General features: G+C 38.6%; 1 protein-coding gene across 1 annotated transcript in view; it reads right to left on the bottom strand.

Annotated features, from left to right (window-relative positions):
• Positions 1-16,329, bottom strand: part of ARHGAP10 (Rho GTPase activating protein 10) — a 255,849-nt gene that overhangs the window by 120,405 nt on the left and 119,115 nt on the right. The window contains exons 10-11 of the mRNA XM_005871405.2: positions 15,026-15,120; positions 1,525-1,606 (exon numbers count right to left, since the gene is read on the bottom strand). Coding sequence (XP_005871467.1) covers positions 1,525-1,606; positions 15,026-15,120 — 177 coding nt within the window. The remainder of the gene's footprint in view (positions 1-1,524; positions 1,607-15,025; positions 15,121-16,329) is intronic.

The following is a 16,329-nucleotide window of genomic DNA, read 5'->3' as shown; positions in this document are numbered from 1 at the left end:
ATAAAAATGATCTAGTAGGCACACCTAGGACTTTGCAAAAAGTACACTGGTATTGGGGAATTCCCATCATCTGCTCTAATGTAGACAGCTAGCCCACTCCGTCTCTCACTGAGGGAGCAAAAATAAGGTGAAGGGACCACGATTCCTAGGGAACTCCTTGAAAGTCCATGCAAATATGAAATGCTCAGCCTGACAACTCTAGAAGGACAAAGTCATTGCTGCATTTTGATCCGTAAGATGAAGCTCATTTTTGCGCCACTATTTCTAAAACCTGGTTTTTACCCAATTCAGAAAGCGATGGCTCGGGCCCATCATGTAAATAACCACATCTGAAATAGATAGGTGATCATTCCAGGCTGCCTCTAAGAATTCTAGCACCTCCCCATTATGTGCAAGGCATACATAGCACCTGCAAAAACTACGCAGTACCTGAACTGTCGCCACATAAATACACAGCTGAACACAGTTATGCGCCGCTTACCAAAAGGGGCTATGTTCTGAGAAATGCATTGTTAGGTGATAGTATCATGGTGCGAGCAAACACCTAGATGCTGTAGCCTCCTATAGTAATTGTAAATGGGACTATACTTTAATACTACTGGCAGCACAGTAGGTTTGTTTACAAAGGCATCTCTGCACAAACACGTGAGTCATACCTCACAAAGGCTATGGTAGACACTGGGAATTCTTCAGCTCCATTATAATCCTGTGGGACCACCATAGCATATGTGGTGCATATCTGCAGTGCATGACTATATTCTTTCTGCACACTTGCCTTTATCTGTGTATCTCAAATGGATGACTTGACTCTTTACTCTAAAGAAGGGTTATACATGTCTTCAAGGTGAGACTGCCTTTGGCAACAGATTTATTTCTATATAGATTTGTTTCTATAATGATCCCAAGTCCCCAATTCAATGCATGATCTGCCCAATCTCAATTCCCAAAGGCCACTGAAATGAAAGTCGTGGCAAACAGACTGGATTTCTGTGCCTCTGGATCTATATTCCTGACTTTATTCCTCAAACCAATCCAAATATACAGGCCCATTCACTAAGGCTGCATAACACTGTGTACAGTATTCCATTAGGCTAAATCACAAATTGTTAAAGCAAGCAACATAATTACAGCAGTCGCTTATAGGACTGCCTGCCGTGCCTCATATTTACTATCCCACCTCCACTGAGATCAAAATAAATTGCAAGCCTTCATTGTGTTCATCATCCAAAGTACTGTCAGGTAGGAGAGAAGAAACGGAGAATTCAGATGACTTCCCCAAGCAGAGCAAATCAGAGTGGCAAGTCATAAAAAATCGAAAATAAAAACTAATGATACAGCAGTCTCATGTGTGCTGCTGCCACCTCAAGCCAAATTACTCGGATTCTGAACATGTCTGAGATTAATTCAAGCACCAGTTTCAGCAGGGAACTTTTTTCAAATATTATAAAATAAAAATAACAGGAAAACGAACACAAGTCAACTCTACGGGATTTGAAATAAAACTCAACCACTGATTATTCTTACAGCTTCTTTTCCACCCAGAGCTTCCAGCCACTGCTTCCTCTCCTCTTCTGAAAATGCCTGCATGGTCAGGGCAACGCCGGGCCTGAAAGACACGGAACAATCAGGTTACCCCTCGGCTGCTGAAAACAAACCTCCTTTTCTACTCTCTAATGTTTCATGGTGTTGATTACATTGTTGTTGTTGTTTTTAATTTTTTAATTAGGAGAAAATACACATCATAAAATTTACCATCTTAACCATGTTACCTGTATAGTTCAGCAGGGTTGAGTACATTATTGAGCAGCTAAGCTCCAGAACTCTTCCTTTTCTAAAACTAAAACTCTGTACCCATTAAAGAACTCCCCATTCCCTTTCCCTCCCAGCGCCAGACAACTATCCTTCTACTTTCTGAGTCTAGGAATCTGACTACTTTAGGTAACACTTATAAGTGGAATCATACAGTGTTTTGTCTTTTTGTGACTTGCTGATTTCACTTGGAATAATATCATCCATTTTCATCATCGATAGAGTAGCATATTTCAGAATTTCCTTCTTTTGTAAAGCTGACAAATATTCTGTTGTATATTCTGTTGTATGCCTATGCTCATCCATTCATCCCTCAATGGACACTTGGGATGCTTCCACCTTTGGGTTATTGTAAACAAGGCTGCTATTAACACAGGCATACAAAGATCTCCTCTAGACCCTGTGCTCAATTGTTTTGGGCATACACCCAGCAGCAGAAGTGCTGGGTGTGACATAGTAATAAATATATATATGGTCTCTGATCCCATTTCCTAACACACAGCTCCTAAAAAACCTTTGGAATCTCTGTATCTTTTTGCACACTACTGAGATGATGAGGCTGGGGGTTCCTAGATAGCCCCATGATGGGGGCTGATTGCCAAGGGAACCAACCACAGGATTGGAAAATTTGAACTTTAAGCACTATCCTCCCCTACCCTTCTTGGGCAAGAATCGCCAATGGCCAATGATTTGATCAATCATCTGCTACACAAGGAAGCATCTATTAAAAAAACCCTAGGATTTGGATAGCTTCTAAATTGACGAACACACGGAGGTGCTGGGCGGGTGGCATGTTCACAAAGAGCATGGAAGCTCCAAGCCTCGCCTCCCATACCTTGTCCAATATATCTCTCTATCTGGCTGTTAATGTATAGATTTTTAAATATCCTCTTCTGTAATAAATTGGCAATAGCAAATGAACTATTTTCCTGACTTCTGTTAGATCCCAATATATTATTTTTTCGGGTTTTTGTTGTTGTTGTTGTTAATCCTCACTGAGGATATTTTTTCCATTGATTTTGAGAGAGAAATATTAATGTGAGAGAGACACATCGATCGGCTGCCTCCCGCACAAGCCCTGACCAGGGCCGGGGATCAAACCTTTAGCCCAGGCATGTGCCCTTGACCAGGAATGGAACCAGAGACCCTTCGGTAGACTAGCCAATGCTCTAACCACTAAGCACACTGGCCAGGGCCCAACTTACTATTGAACCTGAGAGGATCACGGTAACCCTCAATTTATAACCAGTCAGCCAAAAGCACAGGTGTCGACCTGGACTTGTAAATTGCACCCAAATTGGGAGAGGGCAGGCTTACGGGACTGAGCCCCTAATTGGTGGGATCTGTGCTGACTGGTTATTGTCAGAATGAGTTCAGTTGTAGGACATTCAGTTGGTCTCTGCAGAGAATTGCAGAACTGTGTGGTGTAGAAAAGGCATCCTAATGGGCGTGAGGTGGTAGCAATAATTAAATTTTTATTCATGAAAGAAATACATATTTATTGTTACAAAACCAGAAAGTCACTTTCACCCCATCCTAATTCCACTTCCAAGACAGCACAGTTAACTATTTGGTCTGTTTCCTTCACATTTGGTTCTCAGGACCAAAGGTCGATCTCTCTCTGTTCAGTTTTATTCAGACATAAGGAGATTCTACCAGAAAATTCTTAATATTGCGAAAGAATACTAGGCAGAAAAGCTATTAGTCAGCTCATGCCAACTGAAGTGACAGCCTTGCACATTAGTAGCCTGATGGAAAATGGACAAGTTCTTTATCAGGTATAAATATTACTTTAATCTCTACAGCTCTTACACACAATATCTGGCATTCAAACTGCCCCCCTCCCCCCCCAAAAAAAAATACAAGGCAAGGAAGGAAGCAAGAAAATGTAACCCAATGTCAAAAGAGGAAGTAGTTAAGTCAAGAGAACCATACCTAGAAATAACCCAGGTATGGGACTGGAGAGATTAGACAGAAACCTTAAAAAGGTGGCCAGCGTGCATAAACAGAAGGGAATTTCAGCAAAGAATTGGAAACTATTAAAAAGAGACAAATGGATATGCAAGAATGGAAAATAAAATAATGATGAAGACTTCAGGAGGACACCTTTCATATGCAAACCAACCAATCCTTTTACTGAATTCCCATCAGCCCAATATTTCCCCTGCCCTACATCACCCCAGGGCCAGGTACCAGACAACCAAAAACCACCCCTATAGCCCAGTGCTCACCAATATTATTCAAACTAGCCAATCTTGATTCCTGACCCAAACCTGATGTTTCCCCACATGGATCTTTATGGCGTGACCTGGCTTATTCTCTCAGAAACTAGGTAATAAAAATTCTCTTCCAGTGGCATCAGCCTCACCATCTTGTCACTCAGTCACTTCCATCAATTAAAATCCTGCAGGTCTCTCTGAAACAAGTATCAAATAGTCTAACATTATACAATCAGAATCCTAGAATGTGAAGAAAGAAAAAATGGAGCAGAAGAACGATTTGAAGAGATAATGGCTAAGGTTTTCCAAAACTGATAGGAAATATCAATTCGCATACCAAGAATTTCAATGAGCCCCAAGCAGGATAAAACAAAGAAAACCACATTTAGGCACATCATAAAAAGAAAATCTTGAAAGCAGCAAAAGCAAAAGACAGCATATAGGGGAACAATAAGAAAGATGGATGACTAGCTATGGGGGGGGGGGGGGGGGAATGGACACAGACACTAGGAAGTTGAGGGCATGTGCTGGGGGGTGGGAGTAACCAGGGAGAGGTCAATGGGGGGGGGGGGGGGGGGGGGGGGGGAATGGAGGCCTGAGAAAAAATGGTACAACTTCTTTGAAGTGCTGTGAGGAAAGAAACTATCATTATAGAATTATATATGCATCCAAAATTAAGGCAAAATAAAGACAGTTTCTGACAGACAGAACATTAAGAATTTTTCTCCAGCAGTCTTGCATTACAAGAAATGCTCAAATTAATTTAGCCTAAGGAACTTCAGGGAAATGGCACAAGATAAAAATTCAGTTCTGCTGAAAAGTATTAAAAAAATCAGAGTGGATAATAAACATGTTGGTATAAAAAAGAAAAGACCAAAAAAAATCACACACACACATACACACACACACCCTCATATATATGTGTAGATATACATATATGTAAGTAAATGTTATATTTTTAAAAAAGATTACTGATTATTGATTTCATAAATTAGAAGTTGTAGAGTATTATTGGGTTCATAGTGTAGGCAGAATTAAAATATAACAAGGGCACAGAAGCAAAAGAGAGATAATTAGAAGTCTGCTGTTATAAGGTTCTTACATTATTTATGAAAAGGTAGATACAATGATAATTTTAAAGTTGATGTTACATTCTCTAGGAAAACTAGTAAAAATGCACACACAGAGAGGCATAATGAAAATCAAACAGGAGACTATATTAAATACTAAAAAGACTGAAGCCACTGAAAAGTAAAGGAAGAATAAAGAATAAACAGGACCAATAGAAAACAAAACCAGTGGTAGGCTTAAACACATACAAATTATTAATTACATTATACATAAATGAACTAAAACCCTGATAAAAAAATCAAAAGACTGGATTTTTGTAAAAGCAGGACTCGATTATGTGCTGTTTATAAACAACAAAGTTTAAACATAAAGACAGGCAAAAAGAAAGTGGTGAAAAAGATTTGCCATGTAAACACTAAGCAAAGGAAAGCTCATGTGGCTCTATTAATATTGAACAAGGTATATTTCAAGATAAAGTTTATTAGCAGAAACATTTCCTAATGATAAAAGGGTCACATCATCAAGAAGATATAACAATCCTAAATGGACATGCACAAAACATTATCTCAAATATTCAATACAGTAAATAAAAATTGACAAAACTAAAGGGAAAAAGACAAGTCCTAACCATAGTTAGAGATTCTTGCATCCCTAGTTTAGCAATTGATAGAGTAATATCAGAAATCAAAACAATACAGAATATTTAAGCAACACTATCAACCTACTTGATAAAGCTGACATTTAGAGAATACTACATCCAACAACAGCAGAAAACTCATTGTTCTCAAGTACACTAGGATCATTTACTAAATAGACCGCATTTGGGGTAATGAAACAAGTCTAGCAAACTTCAAAGTACTGATAAAACACAGAGTATGTTGTAGAAAAGCAATGACAATATTACATGTAGAAAATCCCCAACCATTTGAAAAATTTAAAACATATTTTAAGTAACACCTGAGTTGTAATTCAATACCTATGCCCTAAATCACAAGAAAAAAAATTTAAAAAGTACAATGAAAACACCAAACATCAAATCTGTGGGATGCAAGTTAAGCAGTCCTTAGAAATTTATATATTTAAAAAGTCTACATTCAACAATAACATGGAAAATCAATCCTTCCATCTTAAGAAGTGATTAAATGAAAAACAAAATCCAAAGCTAGTAAAACTAAATAAAGATAAAAGCAGAAACCAATGAAATATAAAATGGACAATATGATGTATCTGAAATAAATATCAACACTGAAAACCTAGGCAAGACTTACCAAGAATTTTTTTAATCTCCAGTATCAAGCTTGAAAAAAAGTTACCACTATAGGTCTTATAGATAAGAAAAATACGTGGTCATTATGAAGAAATGTATGCCAGTAAGTCAACAGCTTAGCAGAAATAAACAAATCCTTTCAAAAACCACAGTTTATCAAAACTAACAAAAGAAAAATAGAAAATTTGAATGATCCTTTACCCACTAAATAAACTGAACTTGTAATTTTTAAACTTCACACACACACACACACACACACACACAAATTCAGCCCATCATGGCTTCACTGGTAAATTCTCACAAAAATTTAAGAAAGAAATAATTCCAATATTACACAGACACGTTCAAATAACAGAGCAAAACTGAAAACTTCCCATGTCTTCTGAAGCCACCATAAGCCTGATATCAAATCCACACAAAGACATTACAAAACAATGCAATTAGACCAAAAAAAGAAATAAAAAGACATACAGAATGAAGAGAAAGAAAGCTACCTTTATTCACATATGATACCATTGTGTACATAAAATAATCCTGAAGAAACTACATAGAAAAAAAAAAATAAATGAACTTAGCAATATTGTAGGACACAAAAACCAACTGCATTTCCACGTATCCAGAGTATTTTGAAAAATGAAATCTAAAACACCTACCTTTCAAAATAACATCTGGAAATATAAAATACTTAGGGAAATTTAACAAAAGATATCCATGAACCCTGTATTGAAAACAATTACTGAGAGAAATTAAAGACTATATAAATGAAAAGGCATACTCATGAATTATCAATGCTCCACCATTGATAGTATTGGCCTGTAGCTATTTTGTGGAAATAAACTGATTATGAAATTTAGATGGGAACACAAAGAATATAGAATTGCCAAAATGATTTTGAAAAAGACCAGAGGAATCACAGAACCCGGCTTCAAGACTTACTCTAAAGCTACAGTAATAATGACAGTGTGGAACTGACGAAAGGACAGAGCAATAGATCTCTGAAGAGAATAGAGAATCTATTAACAGAAACAGACCTACACATACACAGAAAATTTGGGACAAAAGTGCCAAAATAATTCAATGACAAAAAAGCCCTTTTCAACAAATGGTGTTAGAGATACTGAATATCTGTGTAAGAAAAAATAAGTAACACTCGACCTCCACAGATCATACCATACATCCTCCTCAAAATTTTCATGAGTCATAGACTAATGAAAAAGCTTTTCTAAGAAAATATGGAGAAATATCTTTGCAACCTTGGGAAGAAAAGATTTCTTAGAGCAAACAGTTCTACCAATAAAGTTTTAAAAAAATGATCAATTCCATTTCAGCCAAATTAGACTATTCTGCTCATCAAAAGACACTATGAAGAAAACGAACAGGCAAACCACAGATCTGAGAAAATGTTCACAATTGATATATTTGATAAAACATTTGTTACTTAAAATAAAATAAAAAGACCAACAACATAATTTTTTAATGAGCAAAATATTTGACTAGACACCTCACAATGGAAGAAATAGAAGTGTCCAGAAAGCACATGAAAAGGTGTGGTCAACAAACTAGCCATGAATTGCTAAAATGGAAAAGAATACATAATGAAAAGTTGGTATAAGGTTGGAAAACTGGAACTCTCATACATTGCTGGTGAGAAAATAAAACTACTTTAGAAAACTGTCAAATTCCTAAAAAGTCAAACATATAGATATAAATATACACACATACATACATATACTAATACACAAATATATACATACTTATATGTATACACACACACACACACACACACACACACACAACCATAGACCCAGAAATCCCACTCCACAGTATTTATCCAAGAGTAATGAAAACACATGTCCACAATTATTTATTAGAGCTTTACTCAAAAGCTAAAAACTTTTCCATGACCTAGACTCCAATGTCCTTCAGCATGCATTTTAACAACAAATTCATACTAATGTCAATTTATATTCTACTTAAATATTGGAAGCAATATGAAATGTGGCTTTCAGTATCCACTACCAACATCATCATTTATAGGGCAAATTCTTACCCTTCTGAAAAACACAGAAGCCTATATACATGAGATGCTGTTTCTAATTCTATTTGTTCCATGTTCTACCAAACCCATCTAAATTCTTTAAAAAAAAATAACTTCCTTTCCTATTCTCTCTACCTAAAATCTCAGAGTTCTTGGAGGATGCAGCATTCCTGACAGGAAAAAGCCACACAGAGCCCTTCCCATTCTGGCTTTAAATCGTCCCCTGAACTATAACTAATTAAGCTACTGTTACACTTTTTTTTTAATTAAAATATGGACCTCATAAATATATTCATGTAAAAGAAAACAGTACAGTTCCATTTGCTTCCACACACATTTGTTGGAGATGTTGGTCCTAAATGCATTAAAAGCAGGGCTTCCCAACAGCAACACTACTAACATCTGGGACCACATGACCCTTTGTTGTAGGGGGCTCTCCTGTGCTAAATATTTAGCAGCACTGCGGCCTCCATCCACGAGATGTCAGCACCCATGGCCTGCCCAGTCCCTCCCCACCCCAGCTGTGACAATCTGTAAAATTTTGTTAACCAGTGTCACCCCAATAAATGCAATAAAAAGGAAAAGAAAGGTTCCCAGACAGAAATCGCTCACAGTTGAGAACCTCTGACTTAAAGAATTTTCTCAACATATTTTCTCAAGACTTCTAGAATTCCTTTTGCCTTGGGCCTCACTTCCACTGAGCTTCCAAACACATACTAAATCTTCAAAATTCAATTTAACGATCCATTTTTCTAGTAAAGCTTTCCCAGCCAACCCCATTCCCAATTGCTTCTCAGCTCCCAAAGTACCTTAAGCAGATTTCTGAACTACTATTTGTTTGTAAACCCTCCTGGTCTGTAAGTTCTCCCAGATCAGACCTTTTAGTGTCTGGTTTAGTCTTGCATCCGCAGTGCCAATCACAGTGAACAGCTGTTTAGGTGCCTAAATGCCATGCATTATAAAACACTTACAGATACTACTACAGCTAATATGCGACAGTAATATTTTTTAAACATACTTTTATTGATTTCAGACAGGAAGGGAGAGGGAGAAAGAGATAGAAACATCAATGATGAGAGAATCATTGATTGGCTGCCTCCTGCATGCCCTCCACTTAGGATTAAGCCTGCATCTGCCCTTGACCGGAATCCAACTTAGGACCCCCAAGTCCACAGGCCGATGCTCTATCCACGCAGCCAAGCCAGCCAGGGCTACAGTAACATTCTTACTATTCAGTCCACTTGCATGGGTTTCTGGAAGCAACACATTCGTAACTCACCCTTTCAAAGTGACAAACAGTACACTTCCATGCACACAGATGATAAAGTCACTGGTATAAAAGCATTCTAAAATACACAATGCTTCAAATACACAGGAGACTTCATCCTCCCACCATTTTTGTTAAAATATAAAGGGGTGAATTACCAAAGTAAAAAGTATCTTGCCATCCTTCCAAGAGCGAGATACTAGGAACAGGGCAAAATCAAACAAAAATATAATATTTGAAATGTCAGATTAATGAGAGTGAAATGGGAAGAAGCACATTTTCTTTCACAGTGCCTGAATATGATGTGTGGGAGAATTTCAAAGAATGATAATTATTTATCAGGCAAATGTGTGGGGGTCACAGCACAATGGGACATGTTGCAAGCTTGCCAATCAAGTTAAAAGCACATTATATAATACAATTGTTAGAGGTGGGCGTGTGGGGGGGGGGGCAAGGTTTCACCCTTCAGAGAAGACAGCAGCCTCTCTGAAAGACTACAGCTTGCCACGGGGAAAACAGCTCCATGCAACACTCCTCTATAGCCTGCAGTGAGTGACATGGTCGTTCACAGCCCCAGGTATTTGAAGTGTGGCTGGCCTGGAGTCAATGTTTATAGTCATTTTTAAGAATCTTGTTTTAGTTATGGTAAGTATTCGTTTGTAGCTGTGTTCCCTTTCATTTAATTTTTATGGAGATATCATTCACACCATGCATTTTAACTACTTCGAGTATACAATTCAATGGCTTGTTAAAAATATTCACTCAGTTGTATAACCAACATCAAAATCAATGTTGAAATGTTTTCATCATCCCTCCCCACTAAAAAAAACCCCACATTCATTAGCTATCACTCTCCACTTCCCTCCAACCCCCCTAGCCCTAGGCAGCCACTAATCTACTTTCTGTCTACATAGATTTGCCTGTTCTGGATGTTTCATATAAATGAAATCATACATATGTGGTCTCTGTGATGCGTTTATTTCACTTGGCGTACTGTTTTCAAGGATCATCCACATTGCAGCACATGTCAGTTCTTCATTCCTTTTTATTACAGGTCTTACTTGATTGTACGGATCTTATCTATCCATTCATCAATTGGTAGACACCTGAGTCATTTCTACTTTTTTGGCTAGTATGAATAATGCTGCTAGGAACATTCATGTGCAAGTTTTTATGTAGAAATAGGTTTTCATTTTTTTTTTGCATATACAGCTAGAAGAATTTCTAGGTCATAGGGTGACTTTATGCTTAACTTTTTGAAGAACTGCCAAACTGTTTTCCAAAACAGTTAGATCATTTCAAATTCCCACCATCAGTGTATGAGAGTTCTAATTTCTCCACAGCCTCAGTCACCAATACTTATTATCTGACTTTTTCACAATAGCCCTCCGAGTGGGTGGGAAGTGGTATCTTATTGTGGTTGATTTGCACTTTCCTGATGGCTAATGATGTTAAGCATCATTTCATGTACTTATTGGCCACATATACTTTCTTTAAAAAAATGTCTAACTCATATCTTCTTCCGATTTTTAATTGGGCTATTTGTCTTTCTATTATTGAGTTACAAGAGTTCTTTATATATTCTGGATACAAGTGCCTTATGAGATATATAATTTGTAAGTGTTTTCTCCTAATCTGTGGGTTTATCTTTTCATTTTTTTTAAAGCACATGTGTGGCTAAAAACACTATTTTAGCTGAAATAGTCAAAGTAATCTTTTAGTGAATTTAGGGGAGGAAAATGAAGCACACATCCATCTAACCATTGATAATGAAAGCAGCAACGGTTAACTGGTCACACACAGACAGGCGCACGCACACACCAGCCACTCTTCTTTCATTCTCAGTAATATATTCTCCAACTATTAGAACAGCATATGCATGCCTGGAAACAAAAGATCACAATTTCTGAACCGCCCTTGCAACTAGGTGTAACGAACGATACAACCCCATGTAGCCCAACGGTATGTGAGCAAAAGTGGCGTGTAACCTCCAGAACGTGTTCCTACAACAAAAGACAATGCCATGTGATAGATGGGAGCAGGCACCTTGGGCCTGAAGTGAGTAGGAAGGCAAACCATGCACAACAGGGGGCAGCTTATCAGCCACTGCCTGACCACCTCTCTAGGCTTCCTGAACACGAGAAAACAGTCAAATTTCACCCGGTTTAAGCCACCTTACTTGAGTTTTTCTGTTACATGGAATCAAATCTGATCTGAACTCGTGCAACAACTGAGTGAAAGCTCTGTATTTACATGCACGCAGACCAAAGCAAGCCCAGGCTCCATGTTGCGATTTATGAAGTATCGCTTATTGCAGGGGTGGGGAACGTCTAGCCCTCGAGCCGTATATGGCCGAGAAATCATTTGGTCTGGCCCTGCCGAGGCATTAGGGGTGAGTTAAGTAAACATTTGACCAAATATGGCAGGCTAATTTTTAAGCTGATCATTTTGTATGGCCCTCGAATGATGTTATAAATATCCAAATGGCCCTTGGCAGAAAAAAAGATTCCCTACCCAAGCCTATGTTACTGACTTCTTTTCCAACACAAGGAATAAAAAGCAGCAAAAATTAATACCAGAAGAAAAGGTACAATATATTTAGATTAAACATGTGCAATCAACTGTGAAATTGCTATATGAAGGTGCCCAGTAAGAACTCTGTACAAATCCCATCAGAAACCCATTCACAAGCCTCACATGCTCGGAAATGGGTTACGCTCACTTCCTTTAAGCAGAATGAACACACTGGAGCTCGGTACTGCGTGTGGTCCAGAAGAAAAGGATGGTTGACTGACAGCTGCCTGACTGAATCTAATCCCAATTCTATCTTCTAAGCAACAATTCAATGTCATTTAATCCAGAACAAATTTGGTGAATGCCCACCATACCAAAAGCATTGCATTTGGTTCTCCAGTACCAAATGATACTGAGATGGGGTATCCACCCACATGGAATTCATGATCTAATAGACAAGGGACAAATTACCTATACTTCCCAGTAGTCCACTGGCCAGGAATCAGGGTAAGAGTTAAGAAAAGAGCCTACTTCATTCAAACTTTTCATTAAATATGCCTTCAAAGCCCCAGAATTAGAGTAGAGACCTCCAAGCACAGGCACTGCCTTTGCCAGATTTTTCCTGTTTTATATACGCACAAAATTTTATTTGAAAAGAGGACTCCTTATTAACCAGTTTGAACCACTAAGATAAATCAATTCTAAGGTCTTCCAAGAGTCTCCTTACAAGGTATTATCTTCTCCAAATAAAAATAACTCCATAGCGAGCCCAACTCAATCTTTGTGAGGGGGTGAAGAGGTCACAATCATCATCAGGATCGTGGCTGATGAAGAGCACTTGGTGTGATCAAGGTTTTAGAGAAGATATAGAGCTAAGCAAAAGTAATATAAATTGTATAAGAGCAATATATATGAAGAACTAGAAGGAGCCTGCTTTCAAAACAAATCAGATTAACCTCCTGCAACACATTTTCTAGTTGGTGTCACTGTTGACTCAACTTCCTCAATTATGTAGGACACGTCAGGATTACAAAGTAAAACCCGGGCCTGGGGGGCCTGGGGCACAGTGGTTAAGGCAGGGGTGGGCAAACTTTTTGACTCGAGGGCCACAATGGGTTCTTAAACTGGACCGGAGGGCCGGAACAAAAGCATGGATGGAGTGTTTGTGTGAACTAATATAAATTCAAAGTAAACATCATTACATAAAAGGGTACGGCTTTTTTTTTTTTTAGTTTTATTCATTTCAAACGGGCCGTATCCGGCCCGCGGGCCGTAGTTTGCCCACGGCTGGGTTAAGGGCTTGGCTTGGAGGCAGAATGCCGAGTGTCTCCACTCTTACTTCCTAGCTCCGTGACCTTGGGAGGTCAACTAAGTTCTCTATGTCCAAGGTCCCCACCATCAAGGGGAAGAATATCTACCCGATTCAATGAGAAAAGGCGCAGAAGAACTCAGAACACTGTCTGGAACTTAGAAAGGGTGCAGCACGCATCACTGTGGGTGTTTGCACACAGGAGTTGGATTACGCAGCTGGAATCTCTTCTTGAAGTTTTGAACAAGTCCTTACTGGCTTGAAATGTAACTTCTTTTGCTCATTCTCCTTCGCTTTTTTAATCAATCCTGGCAAAATACTTTCTAAGCTGCTTGCCCTTTTCATGGTAGTGCCAACTGTATCCTGGTGCTTAAGGGCACATCTTTATCTATCTGGTCTCAGTTCATTTATTAGAAAGTGAAGCACAGATTTCCCCTCTCTGCACTAACCCCACAGATTTAGTTGTATCATCTAAAGGAAGAGGAAGCATGAGTTATTTTTGTATTCTCAGGTCCTGACCTGAAATGAACTTTTGCTTTAAAAAAAACAAAAACAAAAACAAAAAACTCATATGTAAAACTTTTATGATACAAATATGCAATAGCCCTATCTGAACACCACTGTTTCCAAAACCAGGGCTTGCAGCGAGCCACCATACTGTCCGCCTTGGAAACAAAACAAAGTAAAACCCAGGACCACGAAGTCCCTCGGTGCCCCCAGAGGACACAGAAATAAATGCCAGACACGAAGTAATATGAACAGGTGAACTTTTTCCTTTTTCATCTTTCCTTCTCTCTGGCAAAGATTCTTTTATAAGTAAACAACACAAAGTCCTACCATAAGAAAAATACAGTAATCTTTTAACAGAGTATCCTAAGACCCTCCCTCACATAAAGAGCAAAGACAGTGAAAATTCCCACACACAACAAAGAACACTGTTCTGTGTGAACAGTCACCAGCACCTCTTTTTAGCTTTGCCACCCATATATTCCTTACTTTCCCCCATTATTCCTTTAGTGCCACATCTTCGGCACGGATCAACAATGAAAGGCCAAGGTTATTTTTTTAAATATATTTTTATTGATTTTAGAGAAGAATGGCAAGGGAGAGAGAGAGAGAGAGAAACATCAATGATGAGAATCATTGATCAGCTGCCTCCAGCACATCCCCTACTGGGGATCGAGCCTGCAACCCATGCATGTGCCCTTGACCGGAATCGAACCTGGGACCCTTCAGTCCACAGGCCGTCACTCTATCCACTGAGCCAAACCAGCCAGGGCCCAAGGTTATTTTTTAAGTGACAACACTGCTTAGAATGACTCCAAATGTCAGCCACAAATGAGCTATCCCTCTGCAGCTAAACACAGGGACCCAGACTAACAGCTCACAATGAAAAGCACACAGGCAGGACATGTAACAAGGTAACATTCTCTTCCCATCCTGGAAATATCAGTTGCCATTTATCTTTATTTTTTTTAAATCATTTTTTCAAATGGTTCTTTTAAGAAGTCTAATAATTCCAGTCACTTACCTGTCAGCAACTTCTACATCAAAACAGAATCTTCTGTCTATGGAGTCTGTGTGCCTCTTGGTACATTCTCTCAAAAACAACACCTCTCCATCCCCCTGCAAAGAATCGTTTTAAACATTCTCAAAAACCACAGTATAAACATATGCACACGGAGGCACCCTGTATGGGAGCGGGGAGAGAGAGAAAGATTTTAAGTCTCTTTATCCTACATATTATCTTCCAAACTAGTTTCCATTTAGAATCTTAACCATTTTTGTCCTTCTCCTTTCCTTGAGGGTTTCTAGACCCTGCTTTGGAGACGACAACATTAAGACGGCAGGAGGGCTAATTTTAAGAGCTACTTGAACAAAACATTTTCCACATGCTAGAATATGTATTACTCTCTTATTGTATTCTTTTAAAAAGAAGAATAGTGTGTTTTTAATGCCTAGTATAGTATACCATATAAAATAGCCAGTATGTGACCATTTTGACCAATAAAAATTTGATTCTAGCTACGGGAACTTGGGAGGTCACTTAAGTTCTCTATGTCCCGGTTTCCCATCATAAAGAGGGAAGGATAATTTCTACCTGATAGAGGTGTGGTAAGATTATATGAGAAAAAGCGCAAAAGAATTCAGAAGAGTCTGGAACTTACCTAGAAGTCCACGAAGGGTCCTAGATTAGCAATCCTGGTCATCTAAAGCTAGAACCACTCAATCTACACGGTTTTTCTGTTTCCTAAGTGAACACCCTGAATTTATCTTTTCTTAATTTTTTTATGGTACTTGTTTACCTCCCTAAACCATCCTCTCTAAAAGCATTAAAAAGAGGCAATGCAGGAACGCAGGTCATCGGTGAAGAACTGTGAGAAGTCGGGCTACTCCTAGAACATTTTAACATTTTCTAGACTAAGGATCTCCAGATAATATTCAACATTCAAATATACAAATGTTCAAAATGTCATGGTCACTATGGATACAATGTATTTGTTATTTGGTGGCTAAAACAGACATCACTCAGCAGACAGGACCTAGGACTTGAGTTAGCTCTTGAAGGAAACTCAGACGCACCTCCAGCTCCATCCTAACCCCGTCAGCCTCGGAGAGTGGCACACTCACTTCCTCCTCTTGTCCATCAACCCGATTTTCCATGTCTATTTCATTACCACAGAAATGTGTTTGTATTATAAGCCACCTGAACTATTCTTTTTCATGGGTTGGCTCTGCAGTCACATATGCAAAAGCATGCCTGTCCACCCAGCAAACCCTTCTTTCTTAAAATGTGTTACCAATGATGTTCAGCACTGGTGAGAAGGCCTCTGT

This window comes from Myotis brandtii, unplaced genomic scaffold (assembly GCF_000412655.1).
Source record: "Myotis brandtii unplaced genomic scaffold, ASM41265v1 scaffold34, whole genome shotgun sequence".
NCBI classification, from domain to species: Eukaryota; Metazoa; Chordata; class Mammalia; order Chiroptera; family Vespertilionidae; genus Myotis; species Myotis brandtii.
The sequence above is the reverse complement of the archived record's forward strand: the minus strand, read 5'-3'. Positions and strand labels throughout refer to the sequence as shown.